The sequence below is a fragment of the Letharia columbiana genome, assembly GCF_014066305.1.
Source record: "Letharia columbiana isolate WasteWater2 chromosome Unknown Sc0000022_s0, whole genome shotgun sequence".
In the NCBI taxonomy this organism is placed as follows: domain Eukaryota; kingdom Fungi; phylum Ascomycota; class Lecanoromycetes; order Lecanorales; family Parmeliaceae; genus Letharia; species Letharia columbiana.
In genome coordinates, this window is record NW_023501063.1 from 1 (window position 1) to 13,224 (window position 13,224).

The following is a 13,224-nucleotide window of genomic DNA, read 5'->3' on the forward strand; positions in this document are numbered from 1 at the left end:
GCCAGACAACAGCCCGCCAACGGGCACGCATGCTCCACAAATGGTACCAATTGGTGATGGACAACCAGGAAGACTTGGCAAAACTCATAACGTGGGAGAATGGCAAGCCAATGACCGATGCTAAGGGCGAGGTGGCATACGCAGCGAGCTTTTTGAGTGGTTCAGCGAAGAAGCCCCGAGGGCGGACGGCGACACAATACCAGCCAGTATACCCGGCAACAGGGTCTTCACGATGAAAGAGCCGGTTGGCGTGTGCGGTCTCATAACGCCATGGAACTTTCCGGCAGCTATGATAACCCGAAAGATTGGTCCTGCTCTGGCAGCGGGCTGCACGGTTGTTGCGAAATCACCGGGTGAAACACCCTTCACATCTCTTGCTCTCGCTGAACTGGCAGAGCGCGCCGGCATCCCCAAAGGTGTCATCAATGTTATCAGCGCTATGGAAAATACAGTCGAAATTGGGAACGCCTTGACCTCGAGCCCCACCGTTCGCAAAGTTTCCTTTACTGGTTCTACTAATGTCGGCAAGCTGCTTATGAAGCAGTCCGCCGATACGCTCAAGAAGCTGTCTTTCGAGCTCGGCGGTAATGCTCCCTTTATTGTCTTCGATGACGCAGACCTCGAAATCGCTGTCAATGGCGCTATTGCTTCTAAGTTTCGCAGCTCGGGGCAGACTTGCGTCTGCGCGAACAGGATCTACATACAAAAAGGCATCTACGACAAATTTGCCTCTGCTTTTACTGAGAAGGTCAAAGGCTTCAAGGTTGGCGGTGGTTACGACGAGGGCGTCACCCATGGCCCCTTGATCCACGACCGCGCTGTTAGCAAAGTTGAGGCTCATGTGAGAGACGCTGAGAAGAAGGGCGGTAAGGTTACTGTTGGTGGCCAGAAGATGCCCAAGCTCGGGTCAAACTTTTTCGAGCCGACGGTCATTACGGGTATGAACATGGATATGCAGCTGGCTTCTGAAGAAACTTTTGGGCCTGTGGCTGGTCTATTTCCGTTTGAGACGGAGAAAGAAGTCGTGGATATGGCGAACATGGCCGAAGTTGGCTTGGCAGGATACTTTTTCAGCAACGATTTGCGTAGAGTTTATCGGGTTGCTGAGGCTCTGGAGGTGGGGATGGTGGGTGTCAATACGGGGTTGATCAGCGATCCCGCTGCTCCGTAAGTCTCTCACTTCCTTTGAGAGAGAGAATGTCAGCTAATAGTGCGCAGCTTTGGTGGTGTGAAGCTGAGCGGGTTCGGACGGGAAGGCAGCAAGTACGGTATCTCCGAGTACCAGATCACCAAGATGGTGACGCTGGGTGGTATGGGACAGCCACTGCAAGGATCTTGAGGATGTCGTCCCGGTCGTACGATAAGAGGGAAATACTTTGTACATATTTAGAGGGTAGTAAAAGCAATATGTACATATTGGTCAAGCAACTCATGAGCCTAACCAGACATATTTCTAGTCAGGATATCACGGCCATGCGCTTCTCGCACCTCTTCAAAATAACGAGAGATGACTTTGCCTTGATGTTCAGGCGTGCTACAAGAGGGATTCGTCAATTGGAAGGATAAGTCCTTAGGAATGCATTCACTCATGACTGCCGCTTTCGATACGCTCGATAGGGCTGAGCGCGCCAAGCGCTTCACTCGGGCGAAATGGATTAAAGCCGAGGCCCAGCGAGAATGCACTATCTCATTCCCTTCATTGACCCGTACTACTTTCACTCTCTCTATCGGCTATGATCAGGACGCACCGAAAGCTATGAGTTCTCCAATAGTTCTCTCTGCGACGCTTCTAAGATGCCATGTCCGGCGAATCTAGCGGCTCGTCCGCTCCCTCCGCCTTAGGGGTATCACCAAATGCGAGTGGAATCCATAGCACCAATAGCTTGAGACATGATCAAGCAACAACAGAATCCGAAAGCAAGGCTACTCTAACCGCGAATCTGGCCCAAAATGAGCCCCTACAACGGAGGCATAGACCGAGGAGCTCGGGAGGGTTCCTGCTACAGACAACCCCTGCTCCTGCTTCGGAAACAAGACTCTCCTCGTATACGGAACCAGATACTACTAGAGATGTGAAAGGGAAGCGGAAGGCTGAGGAAGGGGACTTAGTCGTGCCTAAGCGTGCAAGCGCTCATCAGAGACACCGCCAGAAACCTTCTTTGGGAAGCTCACCGCTAGCTACCGAGGTCATCAACGTCCATTCATCGGATCATACAGATAAAAATGGAGCTTTCCAGAGAGACGAGCGGTTTTCAGTACAATCGGCTGCTAGGCAAAGCATGCGCTCAAGTCTCAATAGCAATGGTACATCTGCCGGGTCTGCCACTAGCACGGATCCAGTATTGCTATCAAATGGGAGAAGCGCCATTGGCCATGATACAGACCCTGCCCAGATCGTCACCCTGGCGTTGAACCTCAGCGAAAGTCGTCGCAGGAACTTCAGCAGTGGTGGCCTACTCATACCTCGAGATGCAATTGGAGCCCGGCGTATCATATCTTCGGGACAGCAAACGCTCGGGCTACCTAACAGCGCAAGCGGAGGAAGTCTACGCCAACATTTGCAACAGCAGAGACAGGTGTCAAGGAATATATCGCCAAAATCAGGCAGATCTTCCAGCAACAAAGGGTCTGGATCCGGTTCACCACACTCGCAGAAAGAACAGGTTGGGAACAGGCACTCTACACTATTGCCAGATTATGACGCTGGGGTGGCCGATGATGTCGTCTTCGATGCGTCGGATGCTACATTCTCACGCGCGAACAAGGCAAGAGTCGCGATAGAATTGATGTATGAGTACAGAAGGCTACTGCAGTATCTTCCTCCAATACCGACAAACTCTAAGAGCAAACCAGCAACGAGCAAAGGTGCTGCAAAGCACGAAGGTGAGCCATCGACTGGGCTTGGAAGACTCTACAATCCACTGCAGTATATCCGCAACAGAAAAGTTCGATTTCGTGAAAGACGACCTCTGGATGCTGAAGCAGCTGGGTGGAAAGACCTCGACCGAGTAAAGATCTGGGTAGATACAGTTGCAAGTGAGCGAGAAGACGGTGTCTCTCGTATCGACCAACGTTTCCCCTTGCCATCCCTGGACACAATTAGTGGCGAGTATCCTGTGGCCGATGGCTTAGAGATTTCGCGCGTTCCACTTTCGGCAGGCTCTCAAATCAGAAAAGTCGAAAGACCGCGTATGGATTGGGAATTTACTTCATGGGACTTGCTTGCGGACGCGCAATGGCTCACCCAGGATGACAATCTCGATCACATAGAGGATCGTTCGGGCAAGAAGATTACGACAGGTCACCCAAATCGTAAAGACAATACGCCGAGAGCAAGTGTCGAGTCGAACAGAAGCTCATTGCGACGCTCCGAGAGTATTGTCAGAGAACATGCATCTCCCGATAGGGTTCGAGCATTGGCCGGTCACTCCCGTAAGGATTCCAAGGACCGAGGACGTCGAAGCTTAGACGTGCACGAGCAAAGATCACCGGTCTCGGAAGACAATGGTTCTCGGGATCGTAAGTCCAGATGGCCAAAGAAGCTCGTTCGATCTCGAAGCTCCTCAGACTCGGATGATTCTCACCGGGAGAGCCGCCGCAAACAAAATCGTGGCCGTGATTATGCTGGTAGCCGTGATAATCTTGAGAGTGCCGCGTTGGAGAAGCAGATGATGGAAATGCTTGCTAAGGAGGTGGAAGCTAGCCGTCAAGTTGACCAGAGCCCGGAAGAAGACACAGATGCGACGGGGGAGCCTGACCTGAAGCCTCATGATGGCGGGATGAGGGACAGATATAGGGATCGAGACGCCAAACGTCGTCCAAGTGCTCCCCAACGAATGACAACCGATGTGCCTGTTATAGAAAAGCGTCGAATTGCAGCCAGGGCAAGTCTCGACGAAGACCGATTTCATTATCATCGCATGCCCTCAGATGACCTCGATCCGACAGCGCCTAACTCTCCTACGGCACCTGGATTCGTTCCTAGCATCTCAATTAACCTATCTCCGCCGGCAAGCCCACCATCGGCGGTAGCCTCACCTAAGAAAACGTTGACATCTCGAATGGGATCTTCCCGGCGCGATCGCTCTCGGAGCGTCAATAGGCGAACTATTGGCGAGAACGATCCAGACTCAAGTGGGATGACCGATGTGTCGCGGCAGACTACTAACGAATCTCAACTGGCGAACATGTTACGCAAGGAGCAACCAACGGGATCAAGCAATGGATTACTCACCCCAATCAAGACTGAAGCTGCAGGCATTAAATACAGGCCTCTAGATGGCAATTCCATTAGAAGCATCAAGAACATCAATGGATCCGACTCTAGGCTCCGAGGACTTTTCAAAGGCGGCAGGATTGCAGAGCTGGTAGGCAGCGAGGTCTCTAAAGTTGGCGATATGTTATGGAGAAAAGACAACAATCATGCTTCTCGGGTCACTTCTCCAGCATCAAGCTACGCAGCATCTGAGGAATCGGACATGGACGATGGTGACACGAGTGGATTAGACAGTAGTCCAAAGAATGACCTATCTCGGACCACAACAAAAGATGGAGGAGGAAGCCTGTCAAAAGTGTCTACAAACAGCGACAAACCTAGATACTACATGAGCAATCTTCCAAGCTTTCGATCGTCATTCAACAGGGATGAGCAATCCGCTAAATCCACTAAGGCTTCTCCGGATCACGATCACATCACCCGTCAGCAGTTAGCACAACGTGAAAGAGGAAGGTCAAGCAGATTTGATCGTCTTGCGCCGCCGAAAATTGATCTGAGGGGGATATCGCCCCCTTCTTCTCGAGAACCCTCTCCAGTCGGGTCGCGGACACAACGAACATATGATGAAGACTCTCGCCAAAGCAGTAGTAGCCGCTCAGAACGTGGAGTACGCAGTGCAGACAGAAGGCTCAACGCAATGCTAAGTATTCCTGGCAAAGCAGGGACTGGACGAGCTCCGCCCACTGGTCTCGCAAGTCTAGAGAGTAGGCCACGAGAATTGAGAGGACGCCCGGACTTGGAAGGCAAACGACAATGGAGCATTTCCGATCGAGGCGTCTCTACCGTACGCGGGACTGTTAATAAGCGCGATATTGCTCGAGTCAGAGCTTTGCTGCTCTCGTCAGGAGTGAAAGCCAACGAAATATCCCGCCGAGCGGAGGAGGCCCCCGAAAAACCCGCACCCTTCCTTCAAAGGCTTGAGGACATGTTCAAGGGTCCCATACCACACGTCTCTCGGTCACAGGAGCCATTACTCGCTGCAAGGATAGTGATCAGCAATATTGAGACAAATACCCAGAGATTGAGGGATGATGCTGAGCAATTTTCTCACACCACGATTGAGAAATTGCATGACCAGATCAATGCTATCGACGAGCATGTAACCCATAAGCTCACACCCCTCGTGAGAAATTCCGCGGATGATGCAGACGCCTTCAGCACAGAGCTTACAACTACACATACCTTGGCCATCAAACAGCTGAACGATAGCATAAACACTGTCCTAAGGCGACGCCGCCGGAGGTTGAGATACCTGAGAAGGATAGGATGGGCGACGGTCGAATGGACTCTACTAGGCATCATGTGGATGGTCTGGCTAGTGGTGGTAATTGTTCGGCTTGTCCGTGGCACCCTCGCCGGTTTAATAGAGGGGTTGAGGTGGCTGTTTTGGTTGTAGATTTACCCTGGATACCATGTTCATCGGTCATGCGATTCAGCGAGCATCCTACTGCTGTAGGCGTTACGATACCATCATAGTGTATATTTATCACATCTACTTGACTATCAATAATTCCCCAGGACCGTGGAGGGATTTCTAGAACTTTGCAGGCATGCTGCCAGCAAAAGTAAGGGGTGTAGCGGCATGAATCTCAATGAAGGAGAAATCATTTTCCTGCGTCGAATATCCTTCATGTAGCATTGCTCGACATGAATATATTGACCAATTCGTTCTGGTCAGTACGCGCAAAAGTGTGCAAGATTCAAAGTCTCTCACTCCCAGTCTTGGCACAAACTTTAACCTCGTTGGTTCTAGCGTACGAGTATCCGTCTCCAAAAACATTCCGCGACTTATGGGAAGTTTTCTGACAGCTTCCCTGCTAAGTCATCCTTCTCCACAAAGGTGCGCAGAGCTCGCAATGCTTCACCAAGCTCTGCCTCTTACCAGGCAAGTGGTCCGAAGGCCGATTTGCCCCAGATCTAGGACTCAATGGCCCGGAACGCGTCTGAACCAGATCATTCTCCAGGTACACCTCCTGCAATCACACGAGCTTGAACTGGCACTGACAGTTGGCTCTGCAGAGGTCTCTTTGCGAATAGAGGGAACATAGACACAAACACAAAGCCTAGCATACACGATTCCGACGCTATCGTTCTTCCTGGAACACAGAGCACCACTGCAACCAAACCCCAACCTCCTCCACCTGGGCCTGTACTATCCGCCTCACCTGCGCAACCTTCACCGCCTACACCTACCTCTGACGCTTCGGTACCACCTCAAAATGTCCCACTTATGCCTCCAACCCCGCCTGGAGGCAAGACTCAGACAGCACCACCTACCTCAGTGCCTCCGGGGACCGGTGCAGCTCCCATCCCTCCAACTACTCCACCATCGGACAAGCCTGCTGCGGCAATCCCACCTCCTGCACCTCCACCTCCACCTCCACCCAGGCGAAGGTCTCGATGGATTCGAAATACCGTTTCGTTTTTGATCCTGGCAAGTGCTCTGGGTTTCGCAGGCGGGACCTTCTATTCTTTACGCTCAGACAACTTTCATGACTTCTTCACCGAGTACATCCCATTCGGAGAAGACGCGGTCCTCTATTTTGAAGAAAGAGAATTCCGCAGACGGTTCCCAAAACTCACGAATCCTACCAATCGTCCATTCCCCGACTCTGGCAATAAGATCACGATACCGAGCAAAAGTGGGGTGTCCTGGAAAGTTGCTGGTGAGGAACATCAGGGAGCCGATTTGCAGACGAAAGGCCGCCATATGAGCGCTTTAGATGCGAATCAAGGTGAGGTCAAGATAGGGGTTGCCGGACAGACACCCTCTACTGCTACAGGACCTGAGAAGAACAAGGCCGTTGAAAAGGCGAAGAATGATGCCGGACCTCCTCCGAAGACTCCTCCTCCAAGTGAAAAGCCGAAAGCCGAAAAAGCTCCTCCCAAAGCGCCACCGCCAACCACAGAACCAAAGCCGCCCGCGCCTGTTCCGCCTCCTCCAAAACCTTCAGAAAGCTCTAAAGATGCATCCAAAAGACCACCAGAGGTAAATGAGCCTAGCAGGTTCATGCCGATGGAGAGCATCGATCCACTTAAGATCAAAAACGCCGATGAGCCCATAGTGCAGGATCTAGTGAAGATCATCAACGATATCATTACCGTAGTAAATGCCGATGGCGCCTCACACAAATACAATTCCACAATTGGCAAAGCAAAAACGGCTCTTGCAAGTGTTGGTGGTCGTATAATGTCTCTAAAGGAAGCCGTCAGGAAGTCTGCAGAGGAGAAAATCAGATCCACCCAAATGGAGTTTGACACTGCAGCCAAAGAGCTCGTACGCCGCCTCGAAGAGGAGATGAGGGATCAAGATGGCAAATGGAAAGACGAATTCGAATCGGAGCGGGAAAAAACAGTCCAATCCTACCAAGAGCGTCTGCATAATGAAAGCCAACGAGCTCAACAACTTTCCGAGCAGCGCCTCCGCAATGAACTCCTCCAGCAAGCTGTTGCCATGAAAAAGCAGTTTATCACCGAAGTCACCGATCGCGTTGAAACCGAACGGAACGGTCGCCTCTCCAAACTATCTGACCTCTCATCTAGCGTAACCAAGCTCGAAAAGCTGACCGCGGACTGGAATTCGGTCATTGATGCGAACCTCAAGACCCAACACTTGCAAGTCGCCGTCGAAGCCGTGCGCTCTAGCCTTGAGACCGCTGATCGTCCTCGCCCGTTCGTTCGTGAGCTTGCCGCCCTTAAAGAAATCGCCTCCGATGACGCCGTCGTTAACGCAGCCATCGCTTCCATAAACCCAACAGCCTACCAACGCGGGGTTCCAACTACCGCCCAACTCATCGACCGTTTCCGCCGCGTCGCCGCCGAAGTCCGGAAAGCATCTCTCCTACCTGAAGATGCCGGTGTGGCTAGCCATGCAGCTAGTTTCGTGCTGAGTAAATTCATGTTCAAAAAGACGGGTATGACGGTCGGCGATGACGTAGAAAGTATCCTTACGAGAACGGAAACGCTGCTGGAAGAGGGGAATCTAGATGAGGCGGCTAGAGAGATGAATACGCTGGATGGATGGGCGAAGACGCTGAGCTGGGACTGGTTGAGTGAGTGTAGGAGGGTGCTGGAGGTGAGGCAGGCGATGGATGTGATTTCTACCGAGGCGAGGTTAGAGGGGCTGAAGGTTGATTAGATGAGCAACTGTATTATATGCACGCCTACCATACGCGTCGTATCTGTACCGATAGTGTTTATTCGCTATCCCTTCTTGTTCGCCATGGGTCGCGATGCGTAGGAACCAGGACTCCCTGAAGCTCGGGCAAGACTTGCCAACGCAAATGTCCTCTCCTCCCTGACCACGAGCCCATCATGGCTTCGCTTCCCTCTGACCGCCAGCGCTTGTGTTTCGCCTAGCTGCGCCGTGGAGCTCCCCTCCCCTACCTATATTCTCCAAGAAGATCGCTCAAAGTGCTGCAGATATGTGTCCGTTTAAGACCGAATCCCTTTCGTATCTATACCTACCTACCGACCTTTCTCATTCCGCTCTCCTCTGCCAGCCCTCCATTCGAACCGCGCAATTTCCATTCACATACTCCGAACTACCGTGCTTAACCCTCACCATCGCGAAGGGCGTACGACCTATCGGCTTTCAAATGCTCTCCATCCATGTCTTTCGACCTTCTGCCCTGCCTCCTCTACACAACGGAATGGAGACGTGCGTGGGTCCTCTTTCCCTACCCGTACCGGACATCTGCCTCGCCGTGGGTGGTATGACCCGTCTTTGCAACGCGGAGGCTGGATCCGACCGATGAGGGTTTCGCCTCTGAGTGGCGGGTATTGAGCACGGTGTGGTCGTTGGTGAGCTGGATGGAGGGACGTACAGATGCCGCCGAGTGTCTTGGGACTCGTCCGCAAGGGCTCGGAGGATGTGGGTGGGTGTCGTGGAGGTGCGGAGAGGGGTGGCGGGGCAGGTGGATGGGTCATAGTGGTTGTGTTTGGAGGCGTGGGCTTTGAGGATCGGGTTCCTTTGGTAGATGGGTTCAAGAATTTGAGTTATGCTCTTTGTTGTGCACCCGAACATGTTGATTGAGAGATCTCTTCGCGAGGGCTTTGGGTACGAAGATTGAAAAGGTTGTCGATTCGTCGAAGTTTGCGGTTCAGGGACCTCGCCGTACGTCGAGCGTTGTGGAGCTGTTGGAGCTTGATCGATTTCGCAAATCCCTAAATGGTCATTGAAAGCAGACCGACCATGAGGTTCCCCGCTGTCCAATGCTCTTCTTGATACAAGTCTAGACGTGAATGACAAATATTTCCAGGTCGATGCCCCAATCGACGTGAGAACATGGGACCTCCAGCGCCTCGGGCTGCCACTTTTCCTGACGGCTTGCCTGCCGTCGGGACATCGAGTCGAGTCTCCGGACGTATCATGTCACCGAGTTGTACTTCCTCAGCAGCTCTTTCACTCTCCCACACCAATTCCCCGACTCCATAGCGACAACCTCGACAGTCTTCCCGTCAATAGTCTTCATGCCTTTCACAAAACTCGAATGCTTCAAAACCGCCTCCAACACGTCGGCATTGCCCAATTTCGCAGCGTGGTGGACTGCCGCCCATCCGTCTTGACCGACGATGTCTCCCACGTTATCGAGTTTTAGCAGAATCATCGCACTCTCTGCGCTGCCGTGACGAAGAGCGTGGATGAGCGCACTGTTGCCGTCGTGGTCTTTCACCGTGACCATTACGGAGTCAGGAGGAGATAGACTGAGAAGCAATTTCAGAGATTCGGTTTCGTCCTGTATGCACGCGTGATGGAATGTGCTCTTTCCGGAGGTATCTAACACATCGAGTCTCGCACTGGCATCGATCAACATTTCCATGCACTTGGGATCATCTAAGAAATCGAACATTGGTGGCCGGCCGTCCACATCTTGCGCATTGATATGCGGTCCACTTTCTCCGCCACAAAGTAGAGCAACAATGTCTCGTCTGATATCACCTCGCGTCGATAAACCCGCACAATGAAGCGGAACCTGCTGGTCCTCTTGTCGAACATTACGGTCCGCTCCTGCTTCCAAAAGAAGCCGAACACATTCCACAGACCCCCAGGCAGCCACATGCAACGGTGTTTCTGCCCAGCGGTTGGCCTGATTGATATTGAGCCGCTGCGGATATTGTTTCCAGATTTCAAGAGCGCTAACCAAGCCACTCAGTGCCTTAGACTCTGCTGCAGCGTGTATGATGTTGGCATCCAAATTTGATAATATAAAAGGGTCTGCGCCGTGGTTTATGAGGATCTTCATTTTGTCTGTTCGTCCAGCCGAACTGGCCCAGTGTAAGGGCGTCCAGCAGTACTTTCTGTCTTTCTGATCGAGGAGGTTGTGAATGATTTTTGGAGCCTTTGGTTTCTCGGATGCCGAAGCTCGAAAGAGCTCAATGATTTCACCGAACAGTGGGGACCTCTTTCGGTATCTTGTTTTCCACTTAGCCCAGTCCGTTCCTGCAGGAGCGTTGTTAGCATCGTCGACGAGTTCTATGAGCCTGATTTCTAAGTCAGTATTACTTGACGTAGGGAAGACCAGGAGTTGCGAGACACAATCTATGAGCTGTAAAACACGATTGGGAAGGAGAAAAGCTCTCACAGCTCAGGAAGGGTGCTGCGCATAGGAAAAATAGCGCAGTCCAAGAAATTCCTTACTGTTCAAGCGTTGGGCGCTCCACGTCTGTAGGCTTATAAATGTCGAGAACAGCAATGTGAATCGGCGTGAATTCAAAATCGCTGATATAGTCATCTTTTTGAGAAAAAACTTCCACAATGTCTTGTTCAACACGTGTCGAGTCCGCGCCCAGCGATTTCAAGATAGCTAGGTCAGCAGGTTTGCTATTCGCAAGTATTAGCTTCGTGAGCTTGGAAACTTTCATCGACTGCAACGAACCGTGTCCCAATGTCAGCAGCTTCAGTATCAGCACCAAGTCCTACAAGGTATTTCACAATGGGTAGTTGTCGATTGTAGGCAGCGGTCTAAATACGATAAGCTTGTCTCATATTTTCCCATGATTGAACTCACGTGGAGAAGAGACCATCCATCTGGCGCCGTGTCCCATAGAGTAGCCTCTCCAGATTTGATGCAGGCTTTCAGCTTCTCCAAATTTCCATGCTTTACATATCGCATTGCGTCCGACCCCTCTGATACCATTCGATAAGTGTTCAGGTCATAGCGAACCTTGATACTTTTGGATGACATCACCTGTGAAATGGCTTTGCGGAAGAATGTAGAAGGGACCACAACCTTTTCCCCAAATGATTTTGCACCTTGACAGCTGGGCTCGCTGCACTGATACTGCGGCGGTTTGACCTTCGACAAACCTCTAATTGGAATAGGCGTACTCCGTGCGTGGCATTTGCAAAAACAGTCATATCGGCACGCTCGACGAATTGCCAATGCGTCTGTTGAATGACCGTCGACATTCGTCGTCTGGTTCGCCTCGGGGTGAACGTGGACGCTGTCCACAAAACTCTGGACCAATGGAGATGTCGGTGAGGTATCAATTGAAAGCCTCTGTAGTGACGAGGTCGAACTTCCAACAGATGACGCAGTAGTATCGATAGATATTCTCCGAAGCGAGGATGTCGAGCTGCCAGATGCAAGCGTTGAAGGTTCAGACATTATGGAATCCTGGAGAGATGCGGAGTCGCTTTCTCCATCGTCTGTTGAGCCGATCTGGAGGAACTCTGGATGTTGCCTGCAGACCGCAAGAAATGTTTCTCTAAAGACTTGTATGAGTCAATCCGCAGTCACTTTTTACAAGATGGGGCTACGAACGCATGCGCTAATGCCAAAAAACTTTGCAGCATTGCACTCTGCTCCTTGATGCGGTCGTGAAGCTTTTTGAGGCCCGATTTGTGCTGCACCCATTTCATTCGACGTATAGGTGAGACTTCGGACTTCGACATTTGTACCAATCTCGTCTTCAGATCTTGGATTGTTCCGAAAGCGTCTTGAAGCGCGCTATGTATGACTTTTGCAGATATGTTGTGTCTCGTTTGGCGGCTCCGCAACACGCGATCGAAGCCCTTGAGAGCTTCGTCAAAAATCGAGACATCATTGAAAAGTTCAAGGATTTCTTTCTCGGCATCTTTGAAACTCTTCATTAACTCCAAAAGAGAATTACTGGTCTGGATGAGCTGTGACACTGAGGATAGTAAGCCGAGGGCTGTTATGGGATCCATGCTTGCTCTGCATTACAGTTGCGGGGATCTCTTCGGTGGGTCAGCGCAAAGTAACCAAACCGTAGACCACCTTTACGATACGCTCGTAGATGTTGGGAGGCCCCAAAAGAGCTCTCTAAGAGCTCTCCATGAAAGGTTAGACCTTGAATTAGGGAGTGTTTTCGTCTCAGTCTCAGTGGTGGAGGCTGATTATAGAGCCCAGTGCAAAGGTGATAGGCCAGCTCTGCATATCGTTCTATTTTTGCGCCCCACAGGCTTTCCGCCGCAATTTCACCAGCGACAGAAGTTCAAATTTGTTATAGAACATGGAGGAAAAAAGACCGTCCAGGGCAGCTGTACATTGAGTCGATTGACCACGAGAAAAATGCAGATCTAGAACACATGGAAAGCAGTGTACTGCACCTTAGAAGCAAGTCGTCAATGTATGGTGTCTAAAAGAGGTAGCACTGCCCCGCTCGTGGCGCTTCGCTGCAGGGCGAAATCACTGGCTACCACCGTGACAAGGGTAAGACCCTAGTATCATCACTCCAATCACATATCTCCGCACACCATCCTTTTCGGACTTTGTGACAAGGAGGAAGGGCGAGTGCAACCCCTTTTGACCATCACTTCGGGACCATGATACCCTAGAGGCAGGAAGGCTACGGAGTAGATCATTGGCGGATCGGTACTCTGTGCCGAATACTGTACAACCCTGCTCACACAACTCCATTCATGCAGGCGCAATGCAGATGTGGGTTTGGCAGTAGGTAGAATAATTGCTATCAGTTGCATG

The 13,224-nt window shown here is 51.4% G+C and overlaps 3 protein-coding genes across 3 annotated transcripts; 2 read left to right on the plus strand and 1 right to left on the minus strand.

The window, feature by feature from the left end:
* Positions 1-232: 232 nt before the first annotated feature.
* On the plus strand, positions 233-1,339 carry HO173_006941 (uncharacterized protein; the record flags this gene model as incomplete). The annotated part of the gene is made up of 2 exons (XM_037308847.1): positions 233-1,167; positions 1,219-1,339. The coding sequence occupies 2 exons, from the start codon at positions 233-235 to the stop codon at positions 1,337-1,339; spliced, it is 1,056 nt and encodes a 351-aa protein (XP_037164111.1).
* A 460-nt stretch (positions 1,340-1,799) lies between these two features.
* HO173_006942 (uncharacterized protein) lies at positions 1,800-8,414 on the plus strand (the record flags this gene model as incomplete). Its single annotated transcript, XM_037308848.1, has 2 exons — positions 1,800-5,668; positions 6,296-8,414. 2 exons carry the CDS (start codon positions 1,800-1,802, stop codon positions 8,412-8,414), a joined length of 5,988 nt encoding a protein of 1,995 aa, XP_037164112.1.
* A 1,231-nt stretch (positions 8,415-9,645) lies between these two features.
* On the minus strand, positions 9,646-12,449 carry HO173_006943 (uncharacterized protein; the record flags this gene model as incomplete). The annotated part of the gene is made up of 5 exons (XM_037308849.1): positions 9,646-10,759; positions 10,917-11,099; positions 11,155-11,240; positions 11,287-11,986; positions 12,043-12,449. The coding sequence occupies 5 exons, from the start codon at positions 12,447-12,449 to the stop codon at positions 9,646-9,648; spliced, it is 2,490 nt and encodes an 829-aa protein (XP_037164113.1).
* Between the last annotated feature and the right edge of the window lie 775 nt (positions 12,450-13,224).